Source organism: Protopterus annectens, chromosome 15.part0 (genome assembly GCF_019279795.1).
Source record: "Protopterus annectens isolate FY-2018-M chromosome 15.part0, PAN1.0, whole genome shotgun sequence".
Taxonomy (NCBI): domain Eukaryota; kingdom Metazoa; phylum Chordata; order Ceratodontiformes; family Protopteridae; genus Protopterus; species Protopterus annectens.
The window spans coordinates 56,236,244-56,252,714 of record NC_056749.1 but is presented as its reverse complement, the minus strand read 5'-3'; the positions used below and the strand labels follow the sequence as shown (position 1 = coordinate 56,252,714).

At 39.4% G+C, this 16,471-nt stretch overlaps 1 protein-coding gene across 1 annotated transcript in view; it reads left to right on the top strand.

Annotated features, from left to right (window-relative positions):
- LOC122790097 overlaps positions 1–16,471 on the top strand; it is an 883,343-nt gene that overhangs the window by 457,836 nt on the left and 409,036 nt on the right. Inside the window, exon 4 of the mRNA XM_044057668.1 lies at positions 7,500–7,672. Coding sequence (XP_043913603.1) covers positions 7,500–7,672 — 173 coding nt within the window. The remainder of the gene's footprint in view (positions 1–7,499; positions 7,673–16,471) is intronic.

Here is a 16,471-nt window from a genome sequence, read left to right as displayed (position 1 = left end):
GTATCTTATTAGTGCACTCCCTGTGCACACACACACACACACACACACACACACACACACACACACACACACACCTTTAATTTATATGAGCTGCATAGTTATTCTTTTCTCACCTCTAGTTTCTGCCTCATTGCAAACATTAGGTCTGTTGTGCTGCATTTTGACATGAACCCAAACTGCTAATCTCCCATCTTATGTTCTACTATTCTGCATATTAGTTTGTCGCCTTTTATGAGGTGTAACAGGGTCTGACACTTTCATACTGTCCACGTTTGTGAATACCCCCCTGGTTCTGGTACACTGGCACTAGAATGCTTATTCTGTACTTGGATACACCTTTCTCTCCATAACATTAGGAGCAATTTCTGCCTTACTCACCGAATGTATTTATTATATCTGCCATGACATCGTCTGAGTGTATTGCTTTCCCGACTGTATTTTCATTGAAGCTGTTTGTTCTTCTTATAGGGTGGGCTCCTCCTCTTTCGTCATTATCAGTATCTGAGGCAGTATAACTTCTGTGGGGGTTTCTTCATTTAGGAGATACTAGAAGTATTCCTTCCATTTGTTGCTGATGTCCTGCCAGCTGATGAATAGTTTGCTGCCAGCATCAGCTATGAAGGGTGACTGTCATGTTATCTTCTTTGTTTCTGTATTTGCCTTGAAACTCAATAGTTTCTTTGTACCATCTGTAGAGTCACTTTCCAGAAGTTGCTCAAGTCTCTCTGTTGCCTTGTTCTTTTCTATTGCAACTGCTCTCTTAGCCATTTTGTTAACTGACCAGAATTCCTTAGCCTGGTTTATCTTTTCTTTCTCCCACTTTTTCTTGCACTCGTTTTCTTATTATGACTTCCTGGACTTCTGCATTCCATCACCTGCTTTCATTATGTACCTTATTTCCATACCTGGCCCAAACACATATGTGCTCTATAGTCCTCACACTTGCTGTTTTGAGGCTCTGACATTCTTTATGTTCGCCTATTTTCTATTCTCCAGAGGTGCTACAATCCTGAGTACGCACTTGAGCTCTTGAGCTTCCCCCAGTCAAGTTCACATCTTCATCCCAGTCTGACCTTAGAGCCTTCTCTGACCTCTGCTTGCAGCTGATTGTGGTAACCAGTGGTTCATGCTGTGAGCCAACTGTTTCACGGGCGACGATTTTACAATTGACTATTCTTTCGTAATGCCTTTTCCTAGCTTTGTCACTTTTTCGTTACAGTCGTAGTATAAGTAATGGACTTAGTACTGGAGTCGCTGTTTTTCAAAACAGCACCAGTCTGCCTGAGTAGAGCTATATGTCTGAACTGTTGGTAAAGACTGGATTTGCAAGTGTAGCGCCACTGACCATGAATCACTTTTTGTGAATAACTGGCCATTGAATCACATTTATCCAAAGCAGTGTGTGTGTGCATATTGGCAGTGAGTGACCAGTTCAGAATATGTTGTCACTACTGTGCATGCTGCTACAGCCACTGTGTGTGCTGCTGATGCAGCAAGCTACTCTGCATGGTACTGCAAGCTACTGTGCATGCTGCTGCTGCAGCGACTGTGCATGCTGCTGCAAGCTACTGTGCATGCTGCTGCTGCAGCAACTGTGCATGGTGCTGCAAGCTACTGTGCATGCTGCTGCTGCAGCAACTGTGCATTGTGCTGCAAGCTACTGTGCATGCTGCTGCTGCAGCAACTGTGCATGGTGCTGCAAGCTGCTGTGCATACTGCTGCTGCAGCGACTGTGCATGGTGCTGCAAGCTACTGTGCACGCTGCTACAGCTACTGGTGCTGTTTCAATGCTTATTTCATGAAGTATGTCCATGACTATCTAATCTGGGGTAGTTGTAATGGAGAACAGAAGGGTAAGAGTGCTGCATACCTCTCAAATGTCCCCAATTTTGTCTCATACTTTTACTATGACATCCTACAATCTATAATGCTTTTTGAAAAAGGTTTTGGATTATCATCAACAAATAATGACATTTTTTTTCTTCAGAAAACAAGTGGTAATTAATGTACTCTTATTTTGTAAGACTTTGAAAAGCATCTGATTAGGGATCTTTCTCTGTGATTCTATTCCTGACGGGTGACAGATATGCTTACGAGTGCACTATTAGCATGAGCTAGATAGGGCAGGGGTCATGTTAGAGACTTGGGAGGCCATTGTTAAAAAGTAACTTGGAGAAACATTTCTCTATTATGTAAAGTTCTGCATGAGGTAACAGTTCAGGTTATGCTATAACAGATTACTATGAAAAATAACCATGCAAACAGCCAGAATGCACTTCACGTTGTATATTTCACTATCGACTTTTAAAAACAAGGTTCAGTGGCCTAAACTCAGGACTGACATATGTATTTTTTACAATTAATTTCTGGGGAAGTGCTACTCAGAATCCAGGAGTAGGGCCATATGAGGGAACACCTTTAGTGGCACACCAGGCTAAGTGATTTGTTGCCATATGAGGGAACACCTTTATTGGCACACCAGGCTAAGTGATTTGTTGCCATATGAAGGAACACCTTTAGTGGCACGCCAGACTAAGTGATTTGTTTGATGTCTGTTATGCATAGCTGACTAATGAACTGAACCTAGTCAAGCTGGAAATGTGAGAGACCCGCTCATTGAAGGGGGCAGATCGGAGGAGCAACTTAACTATGAACTGATACTATGAGGTAAGGACAGCTGTAAAGAGGATGAATGGAAAGGCTGTTGGTCCATACCTGTGGAAGCATGGAGGTGTTTAGGAGAGATGGCAGTGTTTTTTTAAACCAGATTGTTTAACAGAATATTGGAAAGTAAAAGGATGGCTGAGGAGTGAATAAGTGTTTTGGTACCGATTTATAAGAATAAGGGTGATGTGCAGAGCTGTAGTAACCAGAGAGGGATGAAATTGATCAGCCACAGCATGAAGTCATGAGAGAGTTGAGGAAGCTAGGGTAAGAAGGGAGGTGAGGATCAGTGAGCAGCAATACAGTTTCATGCCAGGAAAGAGCACTACAGATGTGGTGTTTGCTCTGATGGTGTTGATGGAGAAGTATAGAGAAGGTCAGAAGGAGTTGCTTTGTGTCTTTGTGGACTTAGAGAAAGCATATGACAGGGTGCCTAGAGAGGAGTTGTGGTATTGCATGAGGAAGTCGGGAGTGGCAAAGAAGTATGTAAAGGTGGTACAGGATATGTACAAGGGTAGTGTGATGGATGCATTCAAAGTGGATGTGGGATTACATCAAGGATCATCTCTGAGCCCTTCATTATTTGCAATAGTGATGGACAGGTTTACAGATGAGATCAGACAAGAGTCTCCAAGGACTATGATGTTTGCCGATGACATTGTGATTTGTAATGAGAGTAGGGAACAGGTTGAGAAGACCCTGGAGAGGTGGAGATATGCTCTAGAGAGGAGAGGAATGAAGGTCAGCAGGGCTAAGACAGAATATATCTGTGTGAATGAGAGGGAGGATAGAGGAATGGTGAGGATGCAAGAAGTAGAGGTGGCGAAGGTGGATGAGTGTAAATACTTGGGATCAACAGTTCAGAGTAATGTTGAGTGTGGAAGAGAGGTGAAGAAGAGATTACAGGCAGGGTGGAGTGGTTGGAGAACAGTGTCAGGAGTGCTTTGTGACAGACAGGTACCAGTAAGAGTGAAAGGGAAAGTCTACAAGATGGTAGTGAGGCCAGCTATGTCACATGGGCTGGAGACTGTGGCACTGATGAAAAGGCAGGAGTCAGAGCTGGAGGTGGCAGTGTTAAAGATGTTAAGATTTGCACTGGGTGTGATGAGGATGGACAGGATTAGAAATGAGTATATTAGAGGGTCAGCTCACGTTGGACGGTTTGGAGACAGCCAGAGAGGCAAGATTGTATTGGTTTGGACATGTGCTGAGGAGGGATGCTGAGTATATTGGGTAAAAGATGCTAAGGATGAAGCTACCAGGTAACAGGAAAAGAGGAAGGCCTAAGATAAGGTTTATGGATGTGATGAGAGAGGACATGCAGGTGGTTGGTGTGACAAAGCAAGATGCAGAGGACAGGAAGAAATGGATATAGATGATCTGCTGTCATGACCCCTAACAGGAGCAGCCAAAAGAAAAAGGTTGAGTAACTGAGACCTACAGAACTTCTCTTTGTAACCTGCCCTTTTTATCTCAACAATTGAACACCTTTGCAAGCTTCTTTCAGAGAATGTGTAATGCATCAGTAGAAACAACATTTGTAAGACTCAGTACAAATCATTCCATGACACTTGATCTACAGACCATTCTAAGTGAGTATAGTCTGACAACATATGGTAGGGCAATTTATTCTCATAATTTGCTACAGGCAGCTTTGAGAAGTGTAACAATTCATGAAAAGATAAAAAAAATATGTTTTTTTATCTTTTGCATGTAGTGGTCCTTTAAATGTAGAAAATCCCAAAAGCAGTGCAGTCAAACAGCAGTTTTAAAGTCAGATGACTTGTACCTGAAGAGGAATGTTGGTGAACACCTTAAATAATGTAACTGTCTCTCAGCTCCTCACACTAATTAACTACATCTAATGCCTATTCGACCAATAAATGCAAAAGGAATGTTTCCTAAATGACCTTAGCAAACAAGATTCAAGACTTCAATAAAAAAAACTGCAGTAAAACAAAGTTTAAACTACAACACACTGTAATATGACAATACCAAAATCAAAAGCTCACAGATAGAACCCACAGTGTGAAAGTAGCTGACTCCAAGTCAGACTGCTGACCTGTGACCAGTGGAGTCCCACAGGGTACGGTCCTGGGTCATCTCCTGTTTGGTATCTACTTCTCTGAAGTCCATGCCAGCACAAAGGGACTCTGGCTGACAAAGTTCACAGATGATTGCAAGTTAGGAGCTATTATTAACTCCCTAAGTGATGTTGACATCCTACAGAAAGGCTTCACTGAGACCATTGACTGGTGTCAGAACCAAAGCCTTAAGCTCAATGCCAAAAAATGTATTGTCATCCCCTTTGGGAGAAACCTGGTTCCCATGAATTACCACATCGATGGTAGTCCACTGAACACAGAAGGTGTTATAAGAGACCTGGGAACACAGGTTGACAGCAACCTCTCTTTTGACCACCACATTGCCACTGTGGTTAGAAAGTCCTTCTGTGTGGCACATCTCATTACTAAGGGTTTTGCATCCAGGAAGAAAGAGGTCATTATCTCCCTCTACTCTTCCTTCATTAAGCCAATCATCGAATACAATGCCCCATTTGGCATGTACCTCACTAGATACCTGCAACAACTGAAGAGGCTGCAAAAGTACGTCACAAAGAGGATCCTAGGCCTTAAACACTTGTCCTATATGGACAGACACAAACAAATCCAACTATTTTCTGTCTCATATCACCTACTTAGAGCTGATCTCTGCTTGACTTACAAAGCCATGTCTGACCCAGCTCTGTTAGAAATGCTACATATAAAGAAATCTCAATCCGTCCGCACCACATGCTCCAGAGACTTCAGCCTCATTACCACAATCAACAGAATTTGCTGGACGGACAGGTTCATAACCCACAGACTGCCCATGTTATTGTACACACTTTCCATACATGTCAAACAGAACACCTCACTGGCCCTCTTCAAGAGAAATCTTGATGAGTGGATAGGAAATAGAAAGTTCACCCCGGGGATCACTCCAGTGGCTCTACTCGAAAGAGACACTGGGAACTAAGGTCGGGTGGCATGATGCCAGGGTAATCCTATGGGCTAGGCTTGTAAAGGCTCCAGGGCCATTAGCCTAGTACACACCTATGAACCTATGAACCTATGAAAAAGTAATGGAAATATCCATACCTCAAATGTAGAAAATCCAAAAATCAGTGTAGCTGAACATCAGTTTCAAGCTCAGATCTCTTGTAGCTAAACAGACCATGTGTGGTCTTATTCATTACTATCCTGAAATATTGCCTGAAAGATATCCTTTCAAATTCATACCAGAGATGTGAGCCACAAAACTATATTTGCTTATGCTGGCAATTTCCTACTTAATATACAGCATATGGCCCTCTAACAGAAACGCTTGGCCCATAATTTTGAATCCCAAAACTACAAAAAATAAAAAATAAATTGATTGCAAAATAATAATAATAAGAAATCAAGTACAATAAGAATAAAAAAGAAATCAGATCTAAAACTTCTTTAACAGAATGAAATGTGTCCCTCAACATTCAAGTCATATAAGGAGTTGTACCCCCTCACCACTGTTGCTTATTGTACTTGGGACTAGGGGAAATACTTCAACATAAGGCACTTTTTAACTTGTATTTAGTTCAGTAATAAGATGAAATGGGTTGCATTCAAGGAAATGATTGCCATAATACTAGTAATGCTCCTCTGGTAAGCTATAGTAACATTATAACAGTAATTGATTCAGAGACATGCGAGTTACATTGAGCAAAATCCCATAAGCAACTAATTTGCATGTATTTTAATAGAGCAATTAACATAATTTTGTTTCCCCAGTATAGGAATCAAAACAAAGATACATACGTGCACATAAATTGACACATATAAACGCAACTTTGCAATACTTACCTCTGCTAACAGGCTGACAGGAGCCATAGACAGCACTGTGTATACATTGTGAATCTACCACAAACAGTTTTCAACTCATTATACAAAACAGCACAGCGGATCTTGTCTTTGAATCCTTATTTTGATCACAGTGTACAGTTCTGGGCAAAGTGCATGGATAATTTTAATATTTTAATTAGCCATGACTTCAGAACACCACATTTATATGTAACAATATCTAGCAGACAGCTGTAGTGCTAGTGCTGAAGCCTTCATCCCGCTATACTATTCCAGCAGTCTGTGAGTCGATCCCTCAAAACAAAAATAGCAATCGTGATGGAAAGTTGACTGCACAGTGGGTTTTGTGCTTCCTGCTAAATCTCTCCCAAGATTTGTAAATGTTAATGATACTTAATAAACTGAATTAATATGTTGCAGTACTGCATATTAGTCAATAGCAGTTTTTTATCAATACTTTTTTTGTATTTTGATATGAAAATTAGAAAATTACAGATATGTTTTAACTGTAGTTGAATGTTTACCACTAAAAAGTACTTTTAAAAGTGAATGGTGTGTGCTAAGAACCAGAGGAAAGAATGTAGAGAAAAGAATGCAACTTAAACATCTTAATAAAATGTTTGATTAAAAGAGACTGTTACATGTGCCCAGCATGTCAGTGGATATGTTATGGAATGCTATGAAAGATTTATACAGGTTTACTGGAATGTACACCATCTTTATAACATTCAGCTCTAGCTGCGTATAACAATGTAATCCCGGGAACATCTTATGCCTTTCCATTCATATTCCTGTTGTGTTGGAAATAAGCTTACCCAGTAATAGTTCAGAATGCAGTTAAGTAAAATGTAAATGCTGAACTCTTTTCAGTTAGTATACTTTATTCAAATGAAATGCATATTTAGGCCCAGTTTGGACAGCATACTTTACTCCCTGCTTTTGTTTTTATTTTGACAGCTGTTATCGGGCCACCGCATTTGTCTTTTAATTGCTCTAACCAAGAAGATGTAGTGGCGCTCTCAATGCCTTGGACTCCCTTCAAAACAAATGAAAGCAGAAACATGCTTCTGAGTGAAATCTTCCCCGGCCTGAAATATGTCATTAAGCTGTATAGTGAGAGTGAAGAAAAGGTAAAATACACCATGACTTGGGTGCTGGAAGGGATATAGTTTTTGTCTTGTGTGTGTTTAGAGATTAAGCAAAGCAGTTCTTGTTTGTCTGTGGTAATGTGATATTTACTTAACCTATTGCTTGGTACCCGGGAGCAGCTTTTGCATCTCTGTACCAACAGATGTTTCTGTTTTTGTAATTTGAATACTTTCTAGTCTTCTGCAAACCTTTATCGTCAATTATATTAATCAAGTCGTTCTTAATAGCTAGCACTGTGTATCTGCCTGTTTCCTGCTTCATGTTTCCTTTATTTTAGCATCCTTAAATGAATGCTCCTTAAAACTGCATTGCTTATGTTTTTAGTAATATTTGTTTATTTCTTACTATTGAAATCATAGCCTGTTTTTAGTAATATTTGTTTATTTCTTACTATTGAAATCATGGCCTTATCACTGGAGCAGTAATCGTCTGCTGCCTTATTTTTTATTTCATGCATATAAACGTACATTTTATTTGTAAAGTAACCAAGGCACAGAATGTCCTAGTTTAAACACAGTCCAAGAATAAATAAAATGTAGGTAAAATCCAAGGTAAATTTATTCACTTAGGTGACATGAATAAATTTACCTTGGATTTTACCTATATTTTATTTATTCTTGGACTGTGTTTAAACTAGGACATTCTGTGCCTTGGTTACTTCACCATTTCTTTGTGGATTTTTATGACTTTATTTTACCTTGGTGGAGTATTTATCCTAGCTGTTTCCTGCCTAGTATTTTCTTGTATATTTTATTTGGTTTATATACATTATGGTTTGTCATGTTCTGTTAAGTTGCAAATATTTATTTTGTGTGTTATATGCAATAACTAGAAGAAAAAAATGCCTCAGATAATAAGTCTTATGAAGTGTTTGCATTTATTTGACAGTAATGCAATTATACTATGAAATGGTGTGGCACTAGCCTGTTTTTTTTTTTACAAGTTATTACTTTTCTTATAACAAATATACTACAAGAACTGTCTATCTGTCTATCTATCTATCTATCTATCTATCTATCTATCTATCTATCTATCTATCTATCTGTCTGTCTGTCTGTCTGTCTGTCTGTCTATCTATCTATCTATCTATCTATCTATCTATCTATCTATCTATCTATCTATCTATCTATCTATCTACCTATCTATCTGTCTATCTCTCTTTCTCTCTCTCTCTCACTATATATATATATATATATATATATATATATATATATATATATATACGGCTCTGCTTCAAATGACTGAAAACTCAAAATACTAAGTTTAATTTGAATGAGACCACAATACTTAATTTTCAAAATACTGAAAACTCATTTGACTGAGTCTCGTTATACTGAAAGCTTACAATGCTGAGTGCCAAAATACTGAATATCGAGCCATAGACATGCACACTTACAACACCAATGACTAACTCTTTCAAAAACTTAAACTACTTACTTATGCTTTTAACAGAAACCGCACAATATAAAACCAAACTAGGTGGGGGGCACAGCCCCCTATATATATATATATATATATATATATATATATATATATATATATATATATATATATTTATTGTGTCTTTCAGCTTTTCCCGGTTAGGGGTCGCCACAGCGGAACTCTGGTCCGCTAATGATTGACAGCAGATTTTTATGTGCCGAGTTGCCGGCCCTGACGCACATCCTTCAATGAAGGTACGCCCATTCATGCACGTCTCCACACAGAAGACGCTCTAGCTGAGAATCGAACAGGACGTCTTACTGTGAGGCAACAATGCTACCCCAACACCACCACCGCAGTTTTATATATATATATATGGGCTCCATACACTAGATCGAATTTTCACTAATTCAAAATAGTGCATAGAATGCTCACTGCAGCAAAACTTAATCGAAAGTGCATTTCAGTACAATGGATGGGTGTTGTACTGAACTTCCGTGCAGTACTCACGGACCTTAGGGTTAGGGCACGGGTCATAGTAAGGGGATAGCCTGTAGGGCTATCCCCTTACCCATGCCCTAACCCTAAGGTCTGTGACAACTGCAGCACAGTGAAGGACATATCAATGTTCTCCACTATGGTGCGATAGTCATGAACCTTAATGTTAGGGCATGGGTTAGGGTAAGGGGATAGCTTTACTAACTATCCCCTTACCCTAACCCGTGCCCTAACCCTAAGGTCTGTGACTATCACACCATAGTGGAGGACATAGCTTGTTTTTTATGTCCTCCACTGTGCTGTGGTATTTTCGGTGAAGTGCACTTAGCACAAAAGTTCACTTTTGTTAAAGTGAACTTTCTCAGAAGTGAGGCTTCCTATTACAAGTTCGAAGTAGTGAACTTTCGTTCTTGTAATAGGAATCCATATACATATATATATATATATATATATATATATATATATATATATATATATAAATCCCAAAAGTAATGGTGCATGTGTTAACAGTTCATAAACATAACACCAAAAAATATACCAGCACGCGACCCAGCAAAGCTTTCAGTAGTGAAATGCCTAATACAGGCAAAGAAACGAGTTCGGAGACACTTTTAAATGAGCTAAAATAGCTCTATATTTTTTACTTGTTACACTATCTCTCAGCAGCGAAACTAATGAAGAAAACACAGACCAGTTTCCGGTTTCGCCCTCTGGCATCCTCGGTGTGTAATTACATTCCATCTCTCTTCAATTAAATACACAAACATGATAAAGCTACAGTACCATTGTGACACAATATATTATAAATAAATCAAAAAATTAAATTTATATACACAAAATATATATATATATATATATATATATATATATATATATATATACCTAATTATATGAAATAACTTCATATAACCAGCATACATATATTAAATATAAATGGTATATATTTTTATCTTATTATACCACATATCTCTATGTACGTAATACAATCAACTTAAAACATCCCACAACAAAATAATTAATGAAGAGTGCAGTATAAAAACCCACCTAGTTCAATCCCAATATCCATTTAATCCAGGTTTATATAAAACTCCCAAATTAGTAATCCATAATCTTTCTTTTTTCTCTAGAATACTATGTTTGTTATTATCCGAAAGATGTAACCCCACTACCATATCAGTTCCTACAAACACAAAATGGGCTGTATCATGTTCAAGTTTATGTTTAAATAGGGCACTTTTAGGTCTTCTACAATTAATATTACTCAAATGAGTGACAATCCTAGTCGTAAAAGACCTAGAAGTTTGACCCACATAGAAAGCACCACTTTGACATATGGCCATATAAATCACCCATTCTGTTTGACAAGTAATCAAATATTTAATCTCAAATACCTTAGGTGTATTTATTGAAGTAAAACATTTTGTTTTTGAAATGACCTTACAATATGTACAGTTGCCACAATATGTGCTTCTCTTAGGCCCATCTTGTCTATAATCATAATTTCTATCCATTTGTTATACCAGGATAGAAATTCACCAATATTTTTCCTCGTTTATAGCTAAAGGAACAAGCATCATCTAAACATTGATTCAATAAATCATCTGATTTTAAAATATGCCAGTGTCTATTTATGATTTTCTTAATTTTATAAGTATTGGTACCATATGTAGTCATAAATCTTATCTTGGGAGCAACATAAGAATTTGTCTTGGTATCATCTGATCGTGACGTGTACAACAATGGTTCCCTTTTAAGTTGCATGGCTTTATCACATATTGAATCAATATGAACTCTATCATAACCCCTATCTATGAACCTATCTTTCATATCCTGTGCTTCATTTATAAAATCAGCATCATTGCTACAAATGCGGCGTAGTCTCTGAAACTGAGCCATAGGTATATTAGTAATTGTATGTTTAGGGTGGCAATTGCTGGCTTCTAAGAGGTCATTTTTTGTAAAAGGTTTCCTATATAGTGTTGTAACCATAGTACCATCTAACACCTTTGTCACATTTACATCCAAAAAATCAGTGGTACATGGTTCAATCCTATCTACAAATTCCATACCAAACTCATTAGAGTTCAGATATTCCACAAATAAATGCCAATCTTTCAATGTGCCAGTCCATACTCCCCAGCAATCATCCAGAAAACAAAGTCACATATTAATATATTTAAGATGTATATTTTGATCTCCATATATCAAGTTACATTTAATAAAGCCTGTGAAAAGGTCAGCATAGGTTGGGGCAAATGCTGTACCCATTGCTGTACCACTTAACTGCATGGCCTAGAATGGCCATGATTATTGGGAAATTCTTGTGAGACCTGCAGTGCAGAACTTTTGTTTGTTGTGGACATGGAGTTCAGTGAGAAGAAGACACATTATATGGTGTTAATGGACGCATGGTACCCACAGAACTACGTTATATGATGTTAATGGACTCATGGTACCCACAGAAGTATGTTATATGATGTTAATGGATGCATGGTACCCACAGAAGTATGTTATATGATGTTAATGGATGCATGGTACCCAGAGAAGTACGTTATATGATGTTAATGGACACATGGTACCCAGAGATGTATGCTATATGATGTTAATGGACACATGGTACCCACAGAAGTATGTTATATGATGTTAATGGATGCATGGTACCCAGAGAAGTACGTTATATGATGTTAATGGACACATGGTACCCAGAGATGTATGCTATATGATGTTAATGGACACATGGTACCCACAGAAGTACGTTATATGATTTTAATGGACTCATGGTACCCACAGAAGTATGTTATATAATGTTAATGGACTCATGGTACCCAGAAAAGTATGTTATATGATGTTAATGGACTCATGGTACCCACAGAAGTATGTTATATAATGTTAATGGACTCATGGTACCCAGAAAAGTATGTTATATGTTGTTAATGGATGCATGGTACCAATATAAGAATGTTATATGATGTTAATGGACTCATGGTACCCATAAAAGTACTTTATATGATGTTAATGGACTCATGGTACCCACAGAAGTACTTTATATGATGTTAATGAACGCATGGTACCCAGAGAGGTATGTTATATGATGTTGATGGACACATGGTACCCAGAGATGTACGTTATACGATGTTAATGGACACATGGTACCCACAGAAGTACATTATATGATGTTAATGGACACATGGTACCCACAGAAGTACATTATATGATGTTAATGGACTCATGGTACCCACAGAAGTACGTTATATGATGGTAATGGACACATGGTACCCAGAGATGTATGTTCTATGATGTTAATGGACACATGGTACCCACAGAAGTACTTTATATGATGTTAATGGACTCATGGTACCCACAGAAGTAAGTTATATGATGTTAATGGACTCATGGTACCCAGTGAAGTACGTTATATGATATTAATGGATGCATGGTACCAATATAAGAATGTTATATGATGTTAATGGACTCATGGCACACATAAAAGTATGTTATATGATGTTAATGGACACATGGTACCCAGAGAAGTACATTATATGATGCTAATGGTCTCATGGTACCCAGAAAAGTATGTTATATGATGTTAATGGACTCATGGTACCCAGAGAAGTACGTTATGTGATGTTAATGGATGCATGGTACCAATATAAGAATGTTATATGATGTTAATAGACTCATGGTACCCATAAAAGTATGTTATATGATGTTAATGGACTCATGGTATCCAGAGAAGTACAGTATATGATGTTAATGGACTCATGATACCCGGAGAAGTACGTTATATGATGTTAATGGATTCATGGTACCCAGAGAGGTACATTATATGATGTGAATGGATGTATGATGCCTATAGAAGAACGTTATATGATGTTAATGGACTCATGGTACCCATAAAAGTATGTTATATGATGTTAATGCACTCATGGTACCCAAAGAAGTACGTTATATGATGTTAAAGGACTCATGGTACCCACAGAAGTACGTTATATGATGTTAATGGATGCATGGTTCCCACAGAAGTATGTTATATGATGTTAATAGGTTCATAGGTTGATACTAGGCTATCTGCCCTAGGGCATTTATAAGCCTAGCCAGAGTGTGTTTGGCTTTCGCCATCCTTTTAGATTAGTAGACTGTGCCTTTGAATAGATAGCCCTTTTATGGTTAGTTTATTGTGCCTCTGTCTAGCAGGGACCCAGAAGAGATCACAAGGGTAAACTTACGATCTCCCATCCACTCGTCAAGATTTCTCTTGAAGAGGGTCAGTGAGGGGCTCTGCCTAACTTGGACTGGGATTTTGTTCCAGAGTGAGGGGAGTCTCTGGGATATGAATCTGTCCCTCCAGCATGTCCTATTTATTTCTGTGCTGAGGTTTAAGTCCCTGGAGCATGTAACTCTAAGGGATTTGGATTTCCTGAGGTGGAGCATGTCCATTAATTCTGGGTTGGACATGGCTTTATACGTCAGGCACAGATCGCCTCTGAGTAAGCGGTAAGCAACTGAGTAGAGCTGGAATTTCTTTAGCCGAACTGCATAGGGCATATGTTTGAGTCCCTTGATCCTCTTGGTGAGGTACTTTTGGGGTCTTTCCAGTTGCTGCAGGTGTCAGGTAAGGTACATCCCAAATGGGGCATTGTATTCAATTATGGGCCTGATGAGTGATGAATAGAGGGGCACAATGACCTCTCTTGATCTAGATGTGAAACCTTTTGTGATAAGGTGGGCTATATAGAAGGTCTTTCTAACCACTTTGGCCACGTGATTGTCAAAGGAGAGATTACTATCTACTTGGGTTCCCAAATCCCTAATTACTTCTTCTGTACTTAATGGATTACCACTTATGTGGTGATTTGTGGGCACTTTGTTTTTCCCAAAGGGGATGACTATGCATTTTTTGGTATTTAACTTTAGGCCATGGCTCTGGCACCAGTTATCCATCTCTGTGAGACCCTTTTTGAGGATGCTTGTGTCACCGGAGAGTCGATTATGGCACCCAGTTTGCAGTCATCTGTGAACTTGGTCAGCCATAGTCCTCCCGTGTTAGCCTGTACCTCAGAGAAATATATACCAAACAAGAGAGGTCCCAGGACTGAGCCTTGTGGGACGCCACTTGTAACTCGTTTAGAGTCTGACATGGCACCTGCAATTCTGACCATGTGGGTTCTATCCCTGAGCCAGTTTGCAACCCATCTTGTGACATAGGGGTTGATATTTAAGCTGGTGAGCTTATTTATGATGCCCGAGTGGGGTATTGTGTCAAAGGCTTTTGTGAGGTCCAGGTAGGCTAGGTGGACTACCTTCCCTTCGTCTATGGCCCTGGTAACTGTTTCAAAGAAGTCAACCAGGTTCAAGAGGCAAGATCTGCCATTGACAAAGCCGAATTGGGTAGGATCCAGTGTCTGGAGGTTCCCAATGTCTTTGTTTATGAGTTCCATGATGATACGCTCCATAGCTTTGCAGACCAGGCTAGTCAGGCTTATAGGGTGATAGTTTCCGGGGTCCATTGTGGCACCACCTTTGTGGAGCAGGACCACTGTTGCTGTACGCCATTCCTTGGGTACATATCCTGTAGTAAGGCTGAGATTGAACAGTGACTTTATGTGAGGGTTAAGTTCTTCTTGAAGCTCATGTAAGACGCAGCCCGGGACACCGTACGGTCCCATTGATGCTGTGTTTTTTGCTTTGGAGAGGGCAGCTCTCACCTGTTTATCTGTGATGTCAGGGAGGCTACACTCTGTTTGGATGGACATTTGCTCTTTTGGGGGGGATGGGGGGGAGAAATTTGCACTGAACCTGTCTGCCAGGATGTTGGCAATGTCTGTGGGTTCAGTGTATTTTTTGTCATTTTGCACTAACTCAGAGCATATCTGGGATTTGCTAGTACTGATCAGAGATGCCTTCCCTTTTTGGGATTTTGCTCTATCATGTAGTAGCTTCCTCCTTTTGTTGTATAGCTTATTTATGGCTGGGGTCCATCAGACAGGTCTCCTGCCTTTGGAGGAGTGAGTCTTGGTTTTATTTGGGATAGCATGATCCATGCATTCTTGTAGGTGTCCATAGAATGCGTTTGTAAAGGATTCTGCAGTTTGAGCTGTATTTTCCACTGGCCCAGGGGCTTTGAAGGATACCACCTCGGTTTTGAGAAGTGTGAAGTTTGCTTTTGAGAAGTTCTTCACCATGGTTACCTTGGCTGGAGGTGGGGATGGGATATGGATGTCCAGTGAGATCAATTTATGGTCTGACCTTACCAATGAGGGGTATACCTGTGGTGTGCAACATAGAGTCCCCATGTTGGTGATGACCAGGTCCAATATGTTTTCCCCTCTTGTGGGGGTGGTGACCAGTTGTTCCATAGCATTTGAGTTTATAAATTCTAGGAACCGTTGGGTGAGGGTGTTGGGGCTTGAGTAGTTTTCCCAGTCAATGTTTGGGTAGTTGAAGTCACCCATTATAATGGTGTTTGGAGAGACCTTCATATTCTCCAGTGTTCTCAGGAAAGCCGAGTGGGGTTCCTGAGTTTGGGAGGGTGGTCTGTAGCAGACTACAAACTGAAAGGCAGTTTTGCCCACTGTTAGTTGCACATGGATGGTCTCTGATGCTGCGTGCAGTGCTACTAACCTGGAGGTGTGGGTATCTTTGATGTATACTGATACTCCCCCACCTTTTGTGGTTCGGTCCAAGTTTTGTGGCCGAAAAGCATGGTATGAAGTATAACCTGGTAGTGCTGGGGTGCTTTCGAGAGCCTTGAACCAGGTTTCTGTTACTGCACAGATATCGATATTCTCCATACTGAGGAGAGCCTCAAGTGCATACATCCTGAGGTTTAGACTTCTGGCGTTGAGCAGCATTACCCTTAG